The 20,935-nt window shown below is 38.2% G+C and overlaps 1 protein-coding gene across 4 annotated transcripts; it reads left to right on the top strand.

Moving 5' to 3' along the window:
* Window positions 1-8,872: 8,872 nt before the first annotated feature.
* On the top strand, window positions 8,873-20,314 carry LOC124612706 (zinc transporter 7). Of its 4 annotated transcripts, none has more exons than XM_047141054.1 (3): window positions 8,873-9,022; window positions 11,218-11,286; window positions 17,001-20,313. In XM_047141054.1, the coding sequence occupies exon 3, from the start codon at window positions 17,043-17,045 to the stop codon at window positions 18,087-18,089; it is 1,047 nt and encodes a 348-aa protein (XP_046997010.1). In that variant the 5' UTR covers window positions 8,873-9,022; window positions 11,218-11,286; window positions 17,001-17,042; the 3' UTR covers window positions 18,090-20,313. The 4 variants fall into 4 exon arrangements, with proteins under 4 accessions (XP_046997010.1, XP_046997009.1, XP_046997011.1 ...); XM_047141055.1 differs by lacking the exon at window positions 8,873-9,022 and adding an exon at window positions 9,222-9,427 and having other exon boundaries at window positions 11,221-11,286; window positions 17,001-20,314; XM_047141057.1 differs by lacking the exon at window positions 8,873-9,022 and adding an exon at window positions 9,275-9,320 and having other exon boundaries at window positions 17,001-20,314.
* Window positions 20,315-20,935: the final 621 nt, after the last annotated feature.

Here is a 20,935-nt window from a genome sequence, read left to right as displayed (position 1 = left end):
AAACGTAGTAGGTGAATATGGAATGGGAGTAAGGAATGAAAGAGGAAGCTGCCTGGTGGACTTTTGCACAGAGCACAACTTAATTGTAGCTAACACTCGGTTCAAGAATCATGAAAGTAGGTTGTATACATGGAAGAAGCCTGGAGATACTGGAAGGCATCAGATAGATTATATAATGGTAAGACAGAGATTCAGGAACTAGGTTTTAAATTGTAAGACATTTCCATGGGCAGATGTGGACTCTGACCACAATCTATTGGTTATGAACTGTAGATTAAAACTGAAGAAACTGCAAAAAGGTGGGAATTTAAGGAGATAGGACCTGGATAAACTGACTAAACCTGAGGATGTACAGAGTTTCAGGGAGAGCATTAGGGAACAATTGACAAGAATAGGGGAAAGAAATACAGTAGAAGAAGAAGGGGTAGCTTTGAGAGATGAAATAGTGAAGGCAGCAAAGGATCAAGTAGGTAAAAAGACAAGGGCTAATAGAAAGCCTTGGGCAACAGAAGAGATATTGAATTTAATTGATGAAAGGAGAAAATACAAAAATGCTATAAATAAGCAGGCAAAAAGGAATGCAAACGTCTCAAAAATGAGACTGGTAGGATGTGCAGAATGGCTAAGCAGGGATGGCTAGAGGACAAATGTAAGGATATAGAGGCGCATGTCACTAGGAGTAAGATAGATACTGCCTACAGGAAAATTAAAGGAACATTTGGAGAAAAGAGAACCACTTGCGTGAATATCAAAACCTTAGATGGAAACCCAGTTCTAAGCAAAGAAGGGAAAGCAGAAATGTATTTCTTTATTTGTATTTCTTTATTGGTCCTGTAAATCGTGTTTAGGTACATATTTTGCACAAATGATGTATGACAAGTCAGGTTGGTACAGTATATACATCATCATACACATTGTTATTTTGAAAGGATAAATAATTAAAAATTATTCAATACATGTTGAACATTGATGACAAATTTAATATAATAAAATAAAATGATATACTTATTAAGAATATTTTAGCAATTACACTACACTTTTCTGGTACTCTAAAAACTCGGAAACAGAATAGAAGCAGTGGTCAAGCAAGTAATCTTTCATTTTCACTTTAAACTTTTGTAAATTTTGCATATGTTTCAAATAGGATGGCATGTGATTGTACGGCATTATGACAGTATGATACACTCCTCTCTTACGAATGTTTGTACTTACTGTATTGACATGCAAGTAATGCTTCTGCCTAGTATCATGAGGGTGGTAATCACAGTTGTACTTGAAGATATTTCCATCTTTTAAAATACTTCCTTTTGTGAAATTTAATATTTCATACATATATAAGCAAGGAAGAGACAGTATACTGAGATTTTTAAATATTGGTCTACAGGAGTCTCTGTACTTAGCATGGTTTATTATTCTAACAATCATTTTCTGTAGCCTAAATGTTTTGTTTGTATATATGGAATTCCCCCAAAATATAATGCCGTACATTAGCAGTGACTGAATACTGCCATGGTACATTGAAATCACAATGCATGGCTTGTATTTTGTGCAAGGATTCTTACTGCATAAGTAAGTGTGTTTAGCTTTTTATTTACATGGTTAAGATGTGTCTCCCATTTTAGGTTTTGCTGTATATGTATACCTAAAAATTTTGTGTCGCTCACAGATGAGACAGTTTTTCCATCAATTTTAAAAATTGGTCTTGCAGGATGTAGTTTCTGTGAATTGTGGAAATTGACTGTCACTGTTTTTTCATTATTTATTATTAGCTTGTTTGTTCTGAACCATTGTGTCAAATTTTGTATTATACCTGTAGCTGTTTTTTGTAGGCTTTCCTCATCACGTGATTGATTAGGATATTTGTGTCATCTGCAAAAAGTACTGTTGTCCCTTTAGTTATTTTTTCTGACAAATCATTAACATAAAGAATGAAAACAATTGGCCCAAGGACTGACCCTTGAGGAACTCCATATGTAATGTTTTGTGCATTACTGTAAAATTTACAAATTTTTTGTGTTTTTATGTCTTTGTATTTTATTTGTGTGATCTGTTGACGGTCATGGAGGTAGGAATGTATCCACTTGTTTGGTAGGTCTCGTATTCCATAATTACCTAGCTTCTGCAACAGAGTATTACGATCAATTACATCGAAGGCTTTACTAAGGTCAAGAAATATGCCACACACATGTTGCTTATTATCTACTGCAGTTAGAAGTTAACTAAGAAGGTAAAAATAGCTGACTGTGTTGATCTGCCAGTTCTGAATCCGTGTTGTGCATCACTTATTATGTTTTCTTTATTTAGAAAGGCTGTCAGCCTTCTAAGAAATAGTTTTTCAAGAATTTTACCAAAGCCTGACAATACTGATACAGGTCTATAGTTTGCAGCTTCATGTTTGTCCCCTTTCTTGTACAGTGGTGTCACGTTTGCCATTTTCAAATTTTTCGGGAATATACACTCACGAATGATGAATTGAAAAAATCCGCTAGTGGTTCTATGATAGATGTTACACTTGCTTTGATGATAATATCTGATATTTCATCATCCTTTTTATAATGACAGATATTCCTCAGGTGTTGTTGGAGACAAAAATAGGGTTCTTGTAAGAATTTTTGTATCTGACTGGAGTGAATTGCTGTCTGGTTGTGAGGTGTAATGTTTGGTAACCAGGTGGTGTGCAACATTAGAAAAGTAGTTGTTAAATTTATTAGCCACTACTGTGGGTTGATTATTTTATTGTAGTTTTCATGAAGTTCTATATTTTTGTGGGCTAATGATGTAGTACCTGTTACTCCAGGTTGCTTTAGTCTTATTCCTGGAATTTTTTATTTGTTTGTCATTTTCCATTTTCTTTGCTTTTGTTATAACTTGTCTAAGTATTTGTTCATATTGTTTAAAGTAGTTGATAAATACAGGATTTGTGGTTTGCTTTGAGTATTCATATAAGTTCCTTTTATTCTGGCATGATATTTTTATTCCTGTTGTGATCCATTTATTTGGTTTGTGCACAGAATTTATATGTGAAATTTGTTTAGGAAAGGCTATTTCAAAAAAATGTTTGTATGTGGCCATAAATTTATCAAACTTGTCATCTGTGCTGTTTGAACTGTAAACATCAGTCCAGATTTCTCTCCTCAAGAGAGAACAAAAGTAATCTATGTTTTCATTATTAAACTTCCTCACAATAGTTCTAGTTTTCTGGGCTTTCGTGTTTCCTGAAATGGTGATTGTTAGTATTGGGGCATTGTGATCACTAAAACCAGTGTTTGCAGTCTGTGTGTTGCAGATATATTTATCTGTGTTTACAAACACCTGATATATGGTTGTTGCAGAAGTAGTGGTTATATGAGTTGGGTTGGTTACAGTTGGTTTTAGGTTAAAGGACTTCAGTAAGTCTTTGATTTCATTTTTAAATTTACTGGGTTTGGAGAAATCAACATAGAAATCTCCACATATGATAATACTTTTTTTAAGGGTTTTGAAGTCCTCTAACAGCTCTTCCATATGATTATAAAAAACATTTTTATCGCCATCTGGTGACCTATATACACAGATGATTACAGAATTGCTAGTTGGCAGTTCTACTATTGAGAGTTCTATGTCTCTTTCTTTAGATAAGCTGTCAAATTTGGTTATGTTCGTGAAGTCTATATCTACTCGAACATATATGCAGCTACCACCACGCCTGAGTACTTCTCTACAAAATGTGGCAGCTAATTTAAACTGAGGTAGGTATGCTAGTTCTATCACGTCTTTATTTAGCCAGTGCTCAGTAAAGCATAAAACAGAAATATCACTCATATCATTTAACAATATTTGTATTTCATTCAGTTTATTGGAAAGAGACTGAACATTCTGATGGAACAATTTAAAGTATGAAGCAGGGACTAAATTGTGTCTTGCTTGACCACTTATCTCTTTTTTACATCTAGTATTGTTAGCTATAAAAAACCCTCCTTGATTTGAGGTGTGGGTGGTGTATTCTTGCTAGCTGGTTCCCTGGATTCTGGGCCCTGCCTTTCGTGTGCTGTGGTGCTTCTAATGGTAATCCACTTGTCAAGTAGCATTTGTTTCATTTCAGGAACTTGTATTGCACTGGTTTTCACATTGTATTTATTTTGGTGCAACACTGGTTTCTTCAGGTAGACTGGTCGATTCAGAGATACATGCATCTGGTTTGTACGATTGTTAATTTTAATTAACGAAGACTGTCTGTTGCATACTGGCTCCTTCCCCTGTCTGTTCAAGTGGAATCCGTGACGTGTGAATTTATCATGAGACAGTCTTTCCATTTCAAAGTTTATGGAAATTCTACTTTTGTGGCAAGATTTTGAGCAGTTCACTGTTTGCACTAAATGATGATTAACCATGTCAATGGGGAATGAGTATACAGAGGGTCTATACAAGGGCGATGTTCTTGAGGACAATATTATGGACATGGAAGAGAATGTAGACGAAGATGAAATTGGAGATATGATACTGTTTGAAGAGTTTGACAGAGCACTAGAGAATGTAGACGAAAATGAAATAGGAGATATGATACTGTATCAAGAGTTTGACAGAGCACTGAAAGACCTAAATCGAAACAAGGCCCCAGGAGTAGACAACATTCCGTTAGAACTACTGACAGCCTTGGGAGAGCCAGGCCTAACAAAACTCCATCCTCTTTTGAAAGATGTATGAGACAGGCGAAATACCCTCAGTCTTCAAGCAGAATATAATAATTTCAATCCCAAAGAAAGCAGGTGTTGAAAGATGTGAAAATTACTGAACTATCAGTTTAATAAGTCATGGCTGCAAAATACTAACGTGAATTCTTTACAGACGAATGGAAAAACTGATAGAAGCCGACCTTGGGGAAGATCAGTTTGGATTCCATAGAAATGTTGGAACACGTGAGACAATGCTGACCCTACGACTTATCTTAGAAAATAGATTAAGAAAAGGCAAACCTACGTTTCTAGCATTTGTAGACTTAGAGAAAGCTTTTGACAATGTTGACTGGAATAACCTCTTTCAAATTCTGAAGGTGGCAGGGGTAAAATACAGGGAGCGAAAGGCTATTTACAATTTGTACACAAACCAGATGGCAGTTATAAGAGTCGAGAGCATGAAAGGGAAGCAGTGGTTGGGAAGGGAGTGAGGCAGGGTTGTACTCTCTCCCCGATATTATTCAATCTGTATATTGAGCAAGTAGTAAAGGAAACAAAAGAAAAATTCAGAGTAGGTATTAAAATCCATGGAGAAGAAATAAAAACTTTGAGGTTCGCCGATGACATTGTAATTCTGTCAGAGACAGCAAAGGACCTGGAAGAGCAGCTGAATGGAATGGACAGTGTCTACAAAGGAGGATATAAGACGAACATCAACAAAAGCAAAACGAGGATAATGGAATGTAGTCGAATTAAATCGGGTGATGCTGCGGAAATTAGATTAGGAAATGAGACACTTGAAGTAGTAAATGAGTTTTGCTATTTGGGGAGCAAAATAACTGATGATGGTCAAAGTAGGGAGGATATAAAATGTAGACTGGCAATGGCAAGGAAAGCGTTTCTGAAGAAGAGAAATTTGTTAACATTGAGTATAGATTTAAGTGTCAAGAAGTCGTTTCTGAAAGTATTTGTATGGAGTGTAGCCATGTATGGAAGTGAAACGTGAACGATAAATAGTTTAGACAAGAAGAGAACAGAAGCTTTCGAAATGTAATGCTACAGAAGAATGCTGAAGATTAGATGGGTAGATCAGATAACTAATGAGGAGGTACTGAATAGAATTGGAGAGAAGAGAAATTTGTGGCACAACTTGACTAGAAGAAGGGATTGGTTGGTAGTGCATATTCTGAGGCATCAAGGGATCACCAATTTAGTATTGGAGGGCAGCATGAAGGGTAAAAATCGTAAAGGGACACCAAAAGATGAATACACTGAACAGATTCAGAAGGATGTAGGTTGCAGTAGGTACTGGGAGATGAAGAAGCTTGCACAGGATAGAGTAGCATGGAGAGCTGCATCAAACCAGTCTCTGGACTGAAGACCACAACAACAACATGGCATAATTATAATTATTGTAAGAACTGACCTATAAAAATTGTAACAAAATGACTTTTAAACATTGTAAGAACCCATGTATGTTTTAGTTCATAAGACAAAATTGACGACATCTGTAGAATTTGCACTGTTATACAGATGAATAAACATATCAGTCAATCAATATGAAGAGTAATTGTGCTTTTTTGCCAGTGTCATAGCTCAGATTCCACTTTACCTACGTTTCTTCAGTAATGGGATAAGAGGTGATAGCCAACAGTATTTTTTAAAAGTTTTTTGTTGTACTTATCCATATTGTAGTATCTCTGCTCTAATCAATTACGTTACAATGACACTGTAGGAAGGGCTGAAGAGTCACGAAAATAACACATTTGGGACTAGGAAATTGTTACACTAAATACAGTAAGAGATTTGGATCACTTACTTGCACATTATTATTCACCATTTTTATTTATTTATCCTGCTGCTTTTTATGGCCAAGTAAAATATTTATAACATTACTTCAACAACTCGTCAGAAAAGTAAAACCATACGCTATGTACAAAATAAATAAAAAAAGAAAGGTCAATGCTCGAATTCGGGAGTGATAAAAGAAGTGACAGCCAATAATATATATTTTCGTTTTCATTTGCACAGATTCACATTGCCGAATCAGTTATAATTAACTACGTTACAGTGACAATGTATAGGAAACTCTCTCATGCAGAACTACTTAAATACAAATCAGGGAATAAGAACCAACATAAATTGGAGGAAATTAATCAGACCGTCACGATAAATTTTATCTGCATCTGAACATAGCACAAAAAATGTATACACTGACTGGCAGTTTACACAGACACATTTACATATTTATGTAGCACTTGCCTCATAAACACATGGCCATAAGATCACAGAAATTATCTGTACAATACAAGACTTTATAATACGGTGTCTCTATATTTTTCAACATATGAAATGCCTTATATCAATATGACATTTACTATTATACCTTTCTTGTACACACCTACGAAAAGCAACAGGTCCTCCACTCACTCAGTCCTCTTCACACCCACAGCAACGACAATATTGTACTACTGTTACTAAAGCTAACATGTACATAAAAGTATATAAAACACGAGGAATATGTGCAATATTCAAGTTTTGCTGTTACTGCAAAATTTTAGACAAGCAGTATCATGCCGAAATCACGTGACTAGCCTGGCTTGACGTTGTGAACATGTGTAATAGACAACCCCACACACACACACACACACACACACACACACACACACACACACACACACGGTATTGACCGACCCTGATACAGAGTTGAAAAAAAGAAAAAATCGTGCGGAAGATATATACACCATATGATCAAAAGTATCCGGACACCTGGCTGAAAATGACTTACAAGTTCGTGGCGCTGTCCATCGGTAATGCTGGAATTCAATATGGTGTTGGGCCAGCCTTATCCTTGATGGCAGCTTCCAATCTTGCAGTCATATGTTCAGTCAGGTGCTGGAAGGTTTCTTGGGGAATGGTAGCCCAATCTTCACTGAGTGCTGCACTGATGAGAGGTATCAATGTTGGTCGGTGAGGCCTGGCACGAAGTCGGCGTCCCAAAACATTCCGAAGGTGTTCTATAGCAATCAGGTCAGGACTCTGTGCAGGCTAGTCCAGTACAGTGATGTTATTGTCGTGTAACCACTCCGCCACAGTCCGTGCATTATGAACAGGTGATCGATCGTGTGAAAGATGCAGTCGCCATCCCTGAATTGCTCTTCAACATTGGGAAGCAAGAAGGTGCTTAAAATATCAGTGTAGGCCTGTGCTGTGATGATGCTATGCAAAACAAAAAGGGTGCAAGCCTCCTCCGTGAAAAACACGACCACAGCATAACACCACCGCCTCCGAATTTTACTGTTGGCACTGCACACACTGGCAGATGACGTTCGCTGGGCATTTGCCATACCCATATCAAGCCATCGGATCGCCACATTGTTTACCATGAGTCGTCACTCCACACAACATTTTTCCACTGTTCAATTGTCCAAAGTTCACACTCCTTACACCAAGCGAGGCGTCGTCTGACATTTACCAGCGTGATGTTTGGCTCATGAGCAGCCGCTCGACCATGAAATCCAATTTTCTCACCTCCCACCTAACTGTCATAGTACTTGCAGTGGATTCTGAGGCAGTTTGGAATTACTGTGTGATGGTCTGGATAGATGTCTGCGTATTACACATTACGACCATCTTCAAATGTCGGCAGTCTCTTGTCAGTCAACAGACGAGGTCGGCCCGTACGCTTTTGTGCTGTATGTGTCACTTCACGTTTCTACTTCACTATCACATCGGAAACAGTGGACCTAAGGATGTTTAAGAGAGTGGAAATCTCGCGTACAGACGTATGACACAAGTGACACCCAATCACTTGACCACGTTCGAAGTCTGTGAGATCTGCGGAGCGCCCTATTCTGCTGTCTGACGATGTCTTAATTACTACTGAGGTAGCTGATATGGAGTATCCGGCAGTAGGTGGCGCTGCACCTAGTATGAGAAACGTACGTTTTTGGGGGTGTCCTGATATTTTTGATCACGTAGTGTTATGTTGTATAATAAATGCAGAAAATAAAATAAAAAACGTGTGGTAAAAACGAGTCAACTTTATGAGAACCAAATCAATTATGACAAAGAAAGCGTTTTCTGTGAGGGCGAAAATATCTATTAAGGTGAAATTCAACGAAAATGTTACAACCCCGCGGGAGTTTCGATCAAAAGTTAATTAAAATCTGGTTACAAATTTTCTAATGTTGGTATCGTTTGAGGCAGTCATCGTTTTAACATGGCCCAGGTGGGGAGGGATTTTGGCATCTGACGTTTACTGAGGAAACGGGGAAGTAATGTTCACCGTTAGAGACTATGAAAAACCAGCGAAATGGGCCGTGTAAATGAAAACAGAAGCCAAAATTCGTGTCCTGCTTCTTGAAGTGGTATGTTTTCTTTTTTGTCTAAAGAAAAGAACCGTGGACTCTAACAGCATGTGATTTAGTTAAGGAAATAGCGGCTTTTTGGTTATGTGACAGGCTGTGAAGAATAATCCTGCGTTGTGGTAAAATGCGCTGTGCAAGGAGTGTATTGCTTGCCGGCGTTTTGCATGCCAAGGCCCATCAGTCTCGGTGACATCGAACACGTGGAACAGAGGGCAGATTAATTGTAACGAAAGTTGTTTATGTGCCATGTCAGCAGTTGGTTCCTAGAACGGTTCTATGTCAGCGCATAATAGCAGCGGTAGTGTGGATTGCGGTTGCGACACATTATTAATCTTCATAAATCCAGAACAAATAACTCTGTGACAATGACTATGCACATGAAAAAAAATTTAACACGGATTACCGGTGTGTGTGGAGTCAGTCTGTTTGTGCAGTAGGGACTTATCCAACAGCCCTAAATAAATGAGAATATTATTATTATTATTTATTATTATGTGTTTTGTATAAGGAGACGTCGGGTTTTTCTTGTGCTGCCTGTGAAATATGTGTATTCCAACCTGTTTCGTTGTAAAACTATCCAACTAATGAACTTGTAGATCGTGGGTGGGGTAAAGTATTTGAATGAAAAACCTCCAGTGCCGAACTCATATTCAGATTATGGCGATTTTAATGAACTCTTTCCATATAATCCAGCGGTTTTTAAAATTGTTGTTGTTGTTGTTGTTGTGGTCTTCAGTCCTGAGACTGGTTTGATGCAGCTCTCCATGCTACTCTATCCTGTGCAAGTTTCTTCATCTCCCAGTATCTACTGCAACCTACATCCTTCTGAATCTGCTTAGTGTATTCATCTCTTGGTCTCCCGCTACGATTTTTACCCTCCACACTGCCCTCCAATGCTAAATTTGTGATCCCTTGATGCCTCAAAACATGTCCTACCAACCGATCCCTTCTTCTAGTCAAGTTGTGCCACAAACTTCTCTTCTCCCCAATCCTATTCAATACCTCCTCATTAGTTACGTGATCTACCCACCTTATCTTCAGCATTCTTCTGCAGCACCACATTTCGAAAGCTTCTATTCTCTTCTTGTCCAAACTGGTTATCGTCCATGTTTCACTTCCATACATGGCTACACTCCATACAAATACTTTCAGAAACGACTTCCGGACCTTAAATCTATACTCGATGTTAACAAATTTCTCTTCTTCAGAAACGCTTTCCTTGCCATTGCCAGTCTACATTTTATATCCTCTCTACTTTGACCATCATCAGTTATTTTACTTCCTAAATAGCAAAACTCCTTTACTACTTTAAGTAGGCCTACTATTTTTTCCAGTTGTCGAATGTTTTGTAACGTTTATTTAGAGTATCAGTTGATTGACTAATTTTGTATTTGGCCCCATTTGACTACAGTATGGGTAAAAGTCAGCTTAATCGATTGCCTTAAAATGTTCAACCTATACTTTAAAATTTCAAACAAAAATTTGGCAAACATGATAGTGATTTTGTACACACACTTGCCTGCTTATTTATATTTAGGTTTTAAAGGTATTAAAACCTATTCTTTAAATCACGTGACAACAGTACAGAAATGTAAAACACATTATAGGATACTTACAAGAATTTACATTCAGCTGTAGTTTTATATTTAGGTAGGCTATGTGACAATAATTACAATCCATACATAATGATAAAAAGTATTCCCCACCATTTACATAGCTGGTCTTCTACATTTTATCATTATTTCAGAAACATGTCATATTGCTCCACAGGTTCTTAGACGCTTTGCCAGTTACGTACCTGAGGGTGAATGGCATTTTTCAGCATCTGTTTCTTGTATTTCTCAGCTGGCCTTTATTTCTTGTGTTATGCGGACATCTCCATTGTTTTTGTGATCTAAGCCTATGCTCTTTTGGTAGTGAAGCTTTTACTCTATATGTGTATTGATGGCAATTTTAGATTTTGGAATGCACTTCTGCATGAGTCACTTTTTTTATTCATAGTGGTTCTTTTTGGTCTCTTGTTTCCAATACTCTTCATTTTGCATTCATACTGTTGCATCTTTCTTCCTCACAGTAGCTCCATACTGTAGTATGATTCAAAATGAGCATGGTAGACCTACACTGTACATATAAGCTTGTTGTTGGCATAATGTGCAAGTGGTTTCATAATAAATAATATGGTGCTTAATTTACAGCAGACACTGTCTACATGTTGTCTCCATTGGAGTTCATTGTCTAACAAAGTGCTCAAAAAATTTACACAGGTAACTTCTTCCAGTTTTGTTTCATCTATAGATATGGAGTGTGCAATTTATCTTGACCATCTCAAATAACTTTTTTCTCTAGGAAAAAAGTGTAAAGCAAATGTTTAGCTATGAAGGGGACATTAACTGGCATGGTTTCCATTCTTATAACTGTGTTTGTTATGATGTTACAACCTTATTACTTAAGAGTACTGCAGTGCTGTACTACATGTACACATTTTGTAATCAAGAAAACTATATTACAGTTACTATTCTGCTAACAAATATTCTCCAGTGATAAGTAGCATTTCTACCTTCTCGTTGTTGGTATACGTTATGCTCGCAAACTGAAAATAATTGACTGAACTATTGGTGTATGCATTTTCCTTGTTGTTCCATTCCCTGCTGCCAACTTAGAGTTATGGTAACTGCACTGTGTGCTTAGTAGGGCCTACTGAAGAGTTAGTCAGTTTTGTGGTACTTGTTTTAATAGTGTCATGTTTATGAAAATGGTGTACTGTGATATGTTTCTGATCAATTCTTGAGGAGAGACTAGTTAAAATATAGGGTGCTATTTAAACACTACTTACTACACTTCATATCTTTGTAACAAACAGTGTTACAAGAAAGTTAATGATGCTGGTTAATGTCTCCCTGATAGCTACACATCATTTGCTTGACAGATTTTTTGTTTTTCTTCTGAGTGATTACGTATTTGGTCCATCCTTTATACATTTTTCTTTATTAGTGTAAATGATGAATATCGCCTTTTTTATACTTATAATTGCAGTTCTCTGAGCCACTGCTCCATGTTATTTTTTAGAGTAAATGGGCTACTTTTAAGAATTTCCAGATTTTTTTCCATATGATTAATAGTGTCATGTCATCAGCGTACAGTGATTTTATTTCCTTCTCACTGATTTTGATATTGTTTCAAGAACCAGCTTTAAGTGTTTCATCTAGGAATATAACAAAGCCCCTTACATACCTTACATATTGCTCCGACAGGGGGTGTGAGAACGAGATGAGTCTAATTACAGCACGCACAGAAGCTTAAGCCATGATTTGTCAATCTGTCCATATGTGTGACCCAAGTTTCAGTAGAAATATTCATCTTTGAATTTTGAAAAGGGTGGATTGATCAGTTTCCCCACTGAAAACAAGAGCATTTCATATAGTATACCATTTTGAACATCCTTCCTTTGCAAAACTGGATTTTCTGCATTGATTGCTCTGAAGACAAAATATAAATCACAACTAAATGCCGAAAAAGAATTCATTTCAACCTTCCTTCAAAAGACTCCAGACCCTAAGGAGTCACTGATAATTGCGAAACCGGTTTTTAATTTGGTACTGAAAAGTTACTAGTTAAGTACATTGTGCAGTGCTGATACAGTCCCATTTATAAGCATATTATGTTAGTGTAAATGTGAATTTTAATTTTTTATTATGTTGGAATTTATTTTTCTTTTCTTTTTGGTAAATTTATCAATTTTTTTCTTTTTGATAAGCTCAAACCCCCTTCCACATGGTGGTGCACCGCACAGGTTGAGAATTGCCGATTTAAGCGATAACTCTCCCCACACTTCATATGTAAACGGAATGGTAAACATTTGCAGAGTATGAATGTAGGTTGTAAATAAAGAGGCTGAGCAACAGTAGACTTGCCAAAGATCTCCTGAGACATACTATATTTAAATTTCAGATTTGCATTAAGAACTTATTGTTACTGGTTTTTGTTGCCAGTATACAGATTTTATCTGTTGTGCTGCATATCCACATATGCCATAGCTCTCCAGATTTCAAGTATAGCTGTGTGGATGACTGTGTCAGAAGCTTTAGTCAAATCCAGAAATACAGCAGATAGCCTACATTTGTTCCTTGGTCTAATGAATCTGTAATATTCTGTCGGGTTAGTGACAGCTGTTCCTGCAGATTTCCCTTTTCTGTTTTTGTAGTCTTTTGTGCTGGAATCAGAATGTTATCTTCCTGTAGGAATTTAATTGATCTTCTGTGCATAAGCATCTCTAAGAAACCAGGCATTAAAGGTTTGGAATTACTTTACTTCATCTTGTGAATGTGCAGTTCCTGTTTCCATGCTTTTGCAGAAGGAAAATAAACAAACCCACTGAAGATAGCACAAAAAGTGCTAAAACATATCTGGGTGAAAGCAAAACTACAAAGGTGTCTTACATAAGGCAGAATTCCACTCAAATTGCTTTGCTTATTTTTATTTTAATGCAAATAGGAATGAGCAGCTTTCTGTATCAAAAAAGTGCTTCCGCACACTCACCTTCTACATGCTCCCCAAAATCCACAAACCTAACAATCCTGGGTGCCCCATTGTGGCTGGTTACCGTGCCCCCACTGGAAGAATCACAGCCCTTGTTGACAAACACCTGCAACCAATTGTCCAAAACCTAGCCTCCCACCCTAGAGATACTAACCACTTCTTGCACCAGCTCTCCACCATTCCCACACCCTTACCTCCCAGGTTGCTACTCATCACTGTAGACACAACCTCCTTATACACCAACATCCCTCATGCCCATGGCTTTGCTGTGATTGAACACTACCCCTCCCTATGCCATGCAGATTCCAAACTCACCACTTCATTCCTCATTCACCTAACCAACTACATCCCAACCAGTAACTACTTCACCTTTGAAGGGAAGGTACACAAACAAATTCGTGGCACAGCCATGGCCACCCACATGGCATCCTCCTATGCCAACCTCTTCATGGGCTACCTAGAGGAAACGTTCCTAGCTTCCCAAAATCCCAAACCCATAGTCTGGTTCAGGTTTATTTATGACAGCTTTATAATCTGGACCCAAACCCAGGACACCTTATCTTCATTTCTCCACAATCTCAACACCTTCCTTCCTAACCACTTCCCCTGGTCCTCCTCCACCCATCTTGCCACCTACCTAGATGTCAATCTCTTCCTCTCAGATGGCTCCATTCACACCTCAGTCCACATCAGACCCATCAGCCAACAACAGTACCTGCACTTTGCAGCTGTCACCCGTTCCACACCAAAGAATCCCTCCCATACAGCCTGGCCACCCATGGCAAATGCATCTGCAGCGATGAGAACTCTCACGCCGATTATGCTGAAGGCCTCACAAAGACCTTCACAGACAAGCAATACCCCCCCTGACCTAATACACACACAGATCTCCCATGCTACACGTGATCCTCACACCCATCCCAAGAACCAGCCACAAAGAAGCCCCTCCCTTGTCACCCAGTAGCCCCTGGGACTGGAATGACCAAACCATGTTTTTCGTTAGGGCTTTGATTATCTATCATCATGCCCTGAAATGAGGGATACCCGACCAAAGATACTTCCATCCCCTCCCAAAGTGGTGTTCCACTGCCCATCCCACAACATCCTAATCCATCCCTATGGAACACCCACACCCAATCCCCTGTCACAGGGATCGTACCCTTGTGGGAGACCGAGATGCAAGACCTGCCCTATCCACTCACCCAGCACCACCTACTCCACTCCCATCACAGGCTTATCCTACCTCATCAGAGGCCAGGCCACCTGCAACCGCTGCACAGCATTTTACATTGGTATGATAACCAATCGGCTGTCAACCAGAATGAACGGCCACCATCAAACTGTTGCCAAAAACAAAGCAGATGAAATATATGTGTTTCTGCAAGATGAGTCAGTGGAATATGTGGTGTCATATATGCTCAACTATGCGGACAACGTACATGAGGAGTACAGTGATGACGATACATGCTTAACAAGTGAAAGAGATATTTAAACAGGTGTTGAGCCATGTAGTTTGTCATCCTTGTTGGACAGGGAGCCACAAATCCTGTCTCCATTGAAGTGTAATGAAGGACAATTCTTGTCCAGGGAGTGAGTACTAAACATAATTGTGTACATGAAAGATCATACGCAGCATAGTGCAAAAACTATTATGAACAGATTTAGAATAAGTTCACAGCATTATGACTGTAGCGCGTAAGAAAGACTACGGACATTCAACGAAGGTCAAGGTGCACCTGTTACAAGAACTGATGTTTGCACATTTCAAGGATGCTCGATACAATTTAGAATGTGCATGATAGTGCCCTCCTACATAATGCGCATGAAATAGGCTATGGTGATTTCAAAAAGCAGCAGATGGTTGCATAACTTCAAACAGTGGTATAGAATTGGAGGACAGACGATAAAGAAATTTCCAACGAGGGTCAGGTTGACGATTTACAGCAAACTGTGGAATCTAACTGAAAATTTGCGGATGAGATAAAAAAACTTAGCCCACTGTTGAGTAAGGAATTTTTCAACTTCAACCAGTTGGGACTTGAAGAGGAAACGCATATGGAAGGAACTCTGAAAATCAAAGGCACCAAGAGAGTTGTATCAAGATAAACGAACATTAATGCTTTGACACATTCATATACAATTGCGCTGACTGTTAATCTGGATGATAAACTGGGTAGGAAGTTAGTTATTATGCTGTGAGAAGTTGGAGGTGCTCTGCCCCCCCCCCCCCTCCCCCCCCTATGATTTTTCTCATGTGCATGATCTTGTAAGGACAGTAGGGAATATTTATGTCGTAGCAAGCAAGAGTGGGAAAGCAGGCATAAGAGAACCACAACCGTGGAGTGAGCACTGCTTTTGGCCAATAGCTGGTCAAAATAACATGCTTTGGCTTGAGTCCTGGTGTGCCTATAAAACTCACTCCTTTAGAGCAAACTGTCTCTCCTGAAAAGTGTGTGACGTTGCAAGTCATACCACCTGGAGCTACTGTTCAAATTCAGTCTTTGTTGTTGTTTTCCATTCCTATGAAGCATATCACACTATCTGCAGCTACGCCTTGCTAGGTAGTCAGTTTCACAACAAGCCTGATAACAGTGTGTCTCGCATTCAGTTGTATGCCATCACCAAAATTATTCTAAGAGTATATGCATTCATTAAGAATGGGTGCCTAACTGGGCATTTGTAACTCCCAAGGCATTCTGCTTCAATATTGATGCTGTGAACTTTTGTGATCGCTGTGGTGTGCTATTTATTTGGTGTTCATGGTGCGAGTTAATGGTTTGTTTTGAACGTATGTCAACGATGTCTGTTTTGTGAAGTGAAGATTGATCTCTACACCTGTCAGACACTCACTTTTTTGCCCTGCTCATGCACATGGTGAGTCATTAGCAGTTGATATTTTTCATGTCATAGTTGTTAACACAGCACTTCCAAATGAGCCTTACTAAAAATTGAATTTGTGATCTTGCACTCATGGGGTTCTTTGAGACTATTTTCTGAGTTTCTATTTTATCACTGGTTCCAGAAACATTGAGTGAGATCGTTGCTCATGTGTTCTAGGATGTACTGGTTTCTTGTCCCTTTCAAGTTAAAATTTTACAGCATCTGTGGAATTTTTGTTCATTATAGTAGCAATTTTTATTCCATCTGTAGGGTAGTGTCTGCAGTTTTCATTGTCTTAATATTTCTGTTATTTGCACTCTTTTTACTACAATTTTCAGTGTTAATTATGTCACATGCTGTTTTACTTTCCTGTTTTGAATTTGTTATGGCTCTGTTTGTTAAGCTGGCCTTTGCTTCTCTCATTGCCTACTTCCTTTTCTAATACTGTTTGTCAAAGAGCCTGTAGTCTAGACATAAGGTCGATTATTTCTTTTGTAGACGATTAACTATGGTGAACATGCTTCTTCCAACAAAGTTAAGTTAAATATTTTTGTCATTCCAGGAATGAAGAACCACGTTTGGAAACTTAACGTACAAGTACAACATGTTACCTGTAACACACAAGGATGCTTCCAGATCTCTGGGATCCCGACTGAAAGAGAAGGTCAGCGGATGGGCAAGGCTGATATTTTCAGACCGTAACTCAAGAAATCTTTTTCTCTTTTTGTTGCTAAATCTTTCATTTGCATTCGTGGAATTAGCTTACGGAATATGGACCAACAGTTTAGGTCTCATATCGGATTCGTTTCACATGTTTTTTGACTGCACAGGCCTTCTAGCAGGTCTTGCTGCTTCAGTAATTACGAGGTGGCGAGCAAATGATAAATTTTCCTATGGTTATGTAAGAGCAGAAGTTTTGGCTGGCTTTGTGAATGGCTTGTTTTTGCTCTTCATTGCATTCTTTATTATGTCAGAAGCTGTTGAGAGAGCAATTGAACCGCCAGAAGTGAAGCATGAAAGGCTATTTGTAGTATCTGTTCTGGGACTTGTTGTCAATCTTGTTGGGATTTATGCATTCCAACATGGTCATGGGCATTCTCATGGAGGCAGTAGTGGCCATGGACATTCCCATGGCAATCATGGCCATACACATTCTCATTCTCATGGAAGTCATTCACATAGTCATGACCCTGAGTTGAGTGGCAGCAATTCTCAAATAATGAAAGGAGTATTTTTGCATATTTTAGCTGATACTTTAGGGAGTGTTGGAGTAATTATATCGGCCATCCTGATGCAGATGTTTGGATGGATGATAGCTGATCCTATATGTTCGATGTTCATAGCCATTCTAATTGCATTAAGTGTTTTGGCACTGATAAAGGATAATGTGTTAATATTAATGCAGAGACAGCCAGTAGCTTTGGATCATGTACTTCCTCAGTGTTATCAGAAAGTCAGTCAATTGGCTGGAGTTTACAGTGTGCAAGAACCACATTTTTGGACGTTGTGCAGTGATGTTTATGTAGGTGCTTTGAAACTGGAAGTTTCTAAGGCAGCAGATCCAAAATATATTGTGAGCCACACACACATGATATTTGCATCTGTTGGTGTCAGGCAGTTGTATGTACAATTGGACTATGCTTCTATGTGATTCAGACAATATAAGAATTGTGTAGGTACCATGTGGTTGTTTCGTTAATGGTTGTACTGTTGGTTATGTTCCAGTTGGAAGGCAGTTGAAGAGCCTTGCAACTGATACAAATTTTATTTGTTGACAGTATTATTGTTGTGTAGGTATATTTTATTCTTTAAAAATGATCCCATAATTTAATGCCTACACTTGCATTTAAAATCACTGATTACCTGTTTGTATAAACAGAATGTTTTGTTCTGATAATATTAGTAGAGATACTCAGTGAAATTTTTATAATGAGAGAATGAAGAAGGCTGATGAAAATAGTGCCTCTTGTTGACTAAATTGATAGCTGTAGCATTCAACATAGATATTGCACAAATACTGTGCTATCTGTGAACTGTGATTGAATCGTCTGTATTCCACCTGGAGATACTATAACTTACACTTAAAAATTTATGATATTAGATGATGTATTTTGCTGTTAATTGTTAAGCTCTTGAACAAGATGAGCTTTAATAAGTTTCTCCTGTCAGTTTGTGCATTCCAAGTGGAAAATTGCAGCTGTGTTGCGAGCAAAAAGCTGTGAAATAAACTGTGTTGTTTGTGAATTTATATTGTCACCTTTGTTGTTCAGTAACATTGTCTTCCTCTCTCTTTCAAATAATTGTGCTGAAACTTTTAATTTCTGGTACTTGTTAAGTCTCTCTCTCTCTCTCTCTCTCTCTCTCTCTCTCTCTCTCTCTCTCTCTCTCTGTCTCTCTCGTTTGATATATTTTCTTGTAATCTCAGTTGTGACTGGTTCACTGTAAGATAAAAAAAAAAGCCTATCTGGTAGTGAAATAGATTTTTCTGGTGTAACTTAATCATGTCATTGTTAAATGGGTTGACTTAAATGAGCATGTTAAAGCATTGCACACACAACACAAATGTGTGACTGTTAATAAAAAGGCAATATAATGTAAAGGATAGTTACTACTCACACTATAGCGGAGATGCAGAGTCTCAGAAAGGCACAACAAAAAAACTGTCAGAAATTTAGCTTTCAGGCAACAAGGCCTTTGTCGAAAGTAGACAGCTTATACACACTTATACACACAGTCACACGAATGCAACTCATGCCCACATGACCACAGTCTCTGGCAGTTAGACCCAGACTGCGAGCGGTGGGGCTTTGTGGGAGAGGCAACTGGGTGGGGTAAGGAGGAGGCTTGAGAGGAGAGGGGTAGGGATAGCAGGGTAGGGCGTGCTTTTGACAAGGAAATTGTTGGCTGAAACATACCTTTCCGCCAGTCTTTTTGTTGTGCCTTTCTACATTTCAGCATTTCCACCATATGGCGAGTAGCAACTATCCTTTTCATTATATTGTTACATTCCATTCTAGATTTTCCATTGTTTGATTTTGTTAATAAAAAGAAATATTTATATAGCACTGTTTTGTTTGTTTTCTCTACTTGTTTTTCACTATATTAAGATCAATTGCATTATGGTTTGATTGGGACCATCTTTGTAGACCATTAATTAGCAGTGTGTTTGGTGGGATGATGTGAGTTTTGAATTTAAAGTTCAGTTCTTATTTTTTACTTCATTTCTTGTAAATAAGTTGAATATGCAATACTTCAGCATTTGTTAAGCTTTGGGCACTTAAAGGATTTCCATCTCGCCATCTTTAATGGTCACGGAACATAGCATATTCCAATATTAATTTTCATTTTAAATTGCTGCCCGCTGGCCTATTGGGTGCCAGGAAAGAGAGGTGTAGGGGAAACAGCTCCCATCTTTCTCACAGAACAACATTGTATTCAGTGTCCACTGCAGTGCAGTGGCATGTTGTTTTATTCAGTAGCTAAGGTTGCCAGAAGGCAGTAACATTCCTTGCCGGCCTGAAATTATGTGACTTCTGCCATTTCATACTGCCCAGAAAAGTGCCAAGCTAAATTGTGCATAACATAAGTAAAATTTATACCAACTAATCTGTAAACAAATGTATTCATTGTGACAGTAATGAATGTAGTTTAATATTTTGTCATGTTTACAATAATTAAAACAGTATAATAGATTTTTAAAATTTTGGGATAAAATTAATTTAGTTATATCAGCCGTGAAAGTAAACATTACTTCCGTAACAGCAGAAGCAAAATGTGACCAGTAATGTGGGTACAGCAATTTTGCTGTGTCCCCATGAAAAATCTTTAAAAAATGAGTTCACTTGAAAGCAGAAAGACAGGCATTCACAGTTGCATGCAGAAAGTACACAAATTGCTGAGGCTGTATAGAAAATGATTTAAGAAATAAAGCGTGGCAACAAAGCTTCTCCTCTCACCTATTTTCTCCCTCATTCCACTTCTTTAACTTATATATATGAGAGAGAGAGAGAGAGAGAGAGAGAGAGAGAGAGAGAGAGAGAGAGAGAGAGACTGGAAAGAGCCCACAGAGGAAAGGTAAAGAAGTGGAATGAGGGGGGGAAAATAGGTGAGAGGAAAAGTTCGTTGCCACACTTTATTTGTTAAATCATTTTGTATACAGCCTCAGCAATTTGTGTACTTTCTGCATGCAACTGTGAATGCCTGTCTTTCTGCTTTCAAGTGAACTCATGTTTTAAAAATATTTTATGGGGACACAGCAAAATTGCTGTACCCCCATTATCGGTCTCATTTTGGTACTATTGTTACAGAAGTAATGTTTACTTTTACAGCGGATGTAACTAGGTAGCAATTGCTGTTTCTTAATTGAAGAGTTTATTTCCTTGTCTCCCTGATTCAGAATTCCATCTCTGATGGCATTGATGTTAGTGACTGGATTCTTCTTCCTCGCCATGAAATTGTGATGAGGGCTGGTTCTAATGTCTTAATAAGAATATTTTA

This window comes from Schistocerca americana, chromosome 4, assembly GCF_021461395.2.
Source record: "Schistocerca americana isolate TAMUIC-IGC-003095 chromosome 4, iqSchAmer2.1, whole genome shotgun sequence".
Taxonomy (NCBI): Eukaryota; Metazoa; Arthropoda; class Insecta; order Orthoptera; family Acrididae; genus Schistocerca; species Schistocerca americana.
Note: the sequence above shows the minus strand (reverse complement) of the source record. Positions and strands in the feature narration are given on the sequence as shown.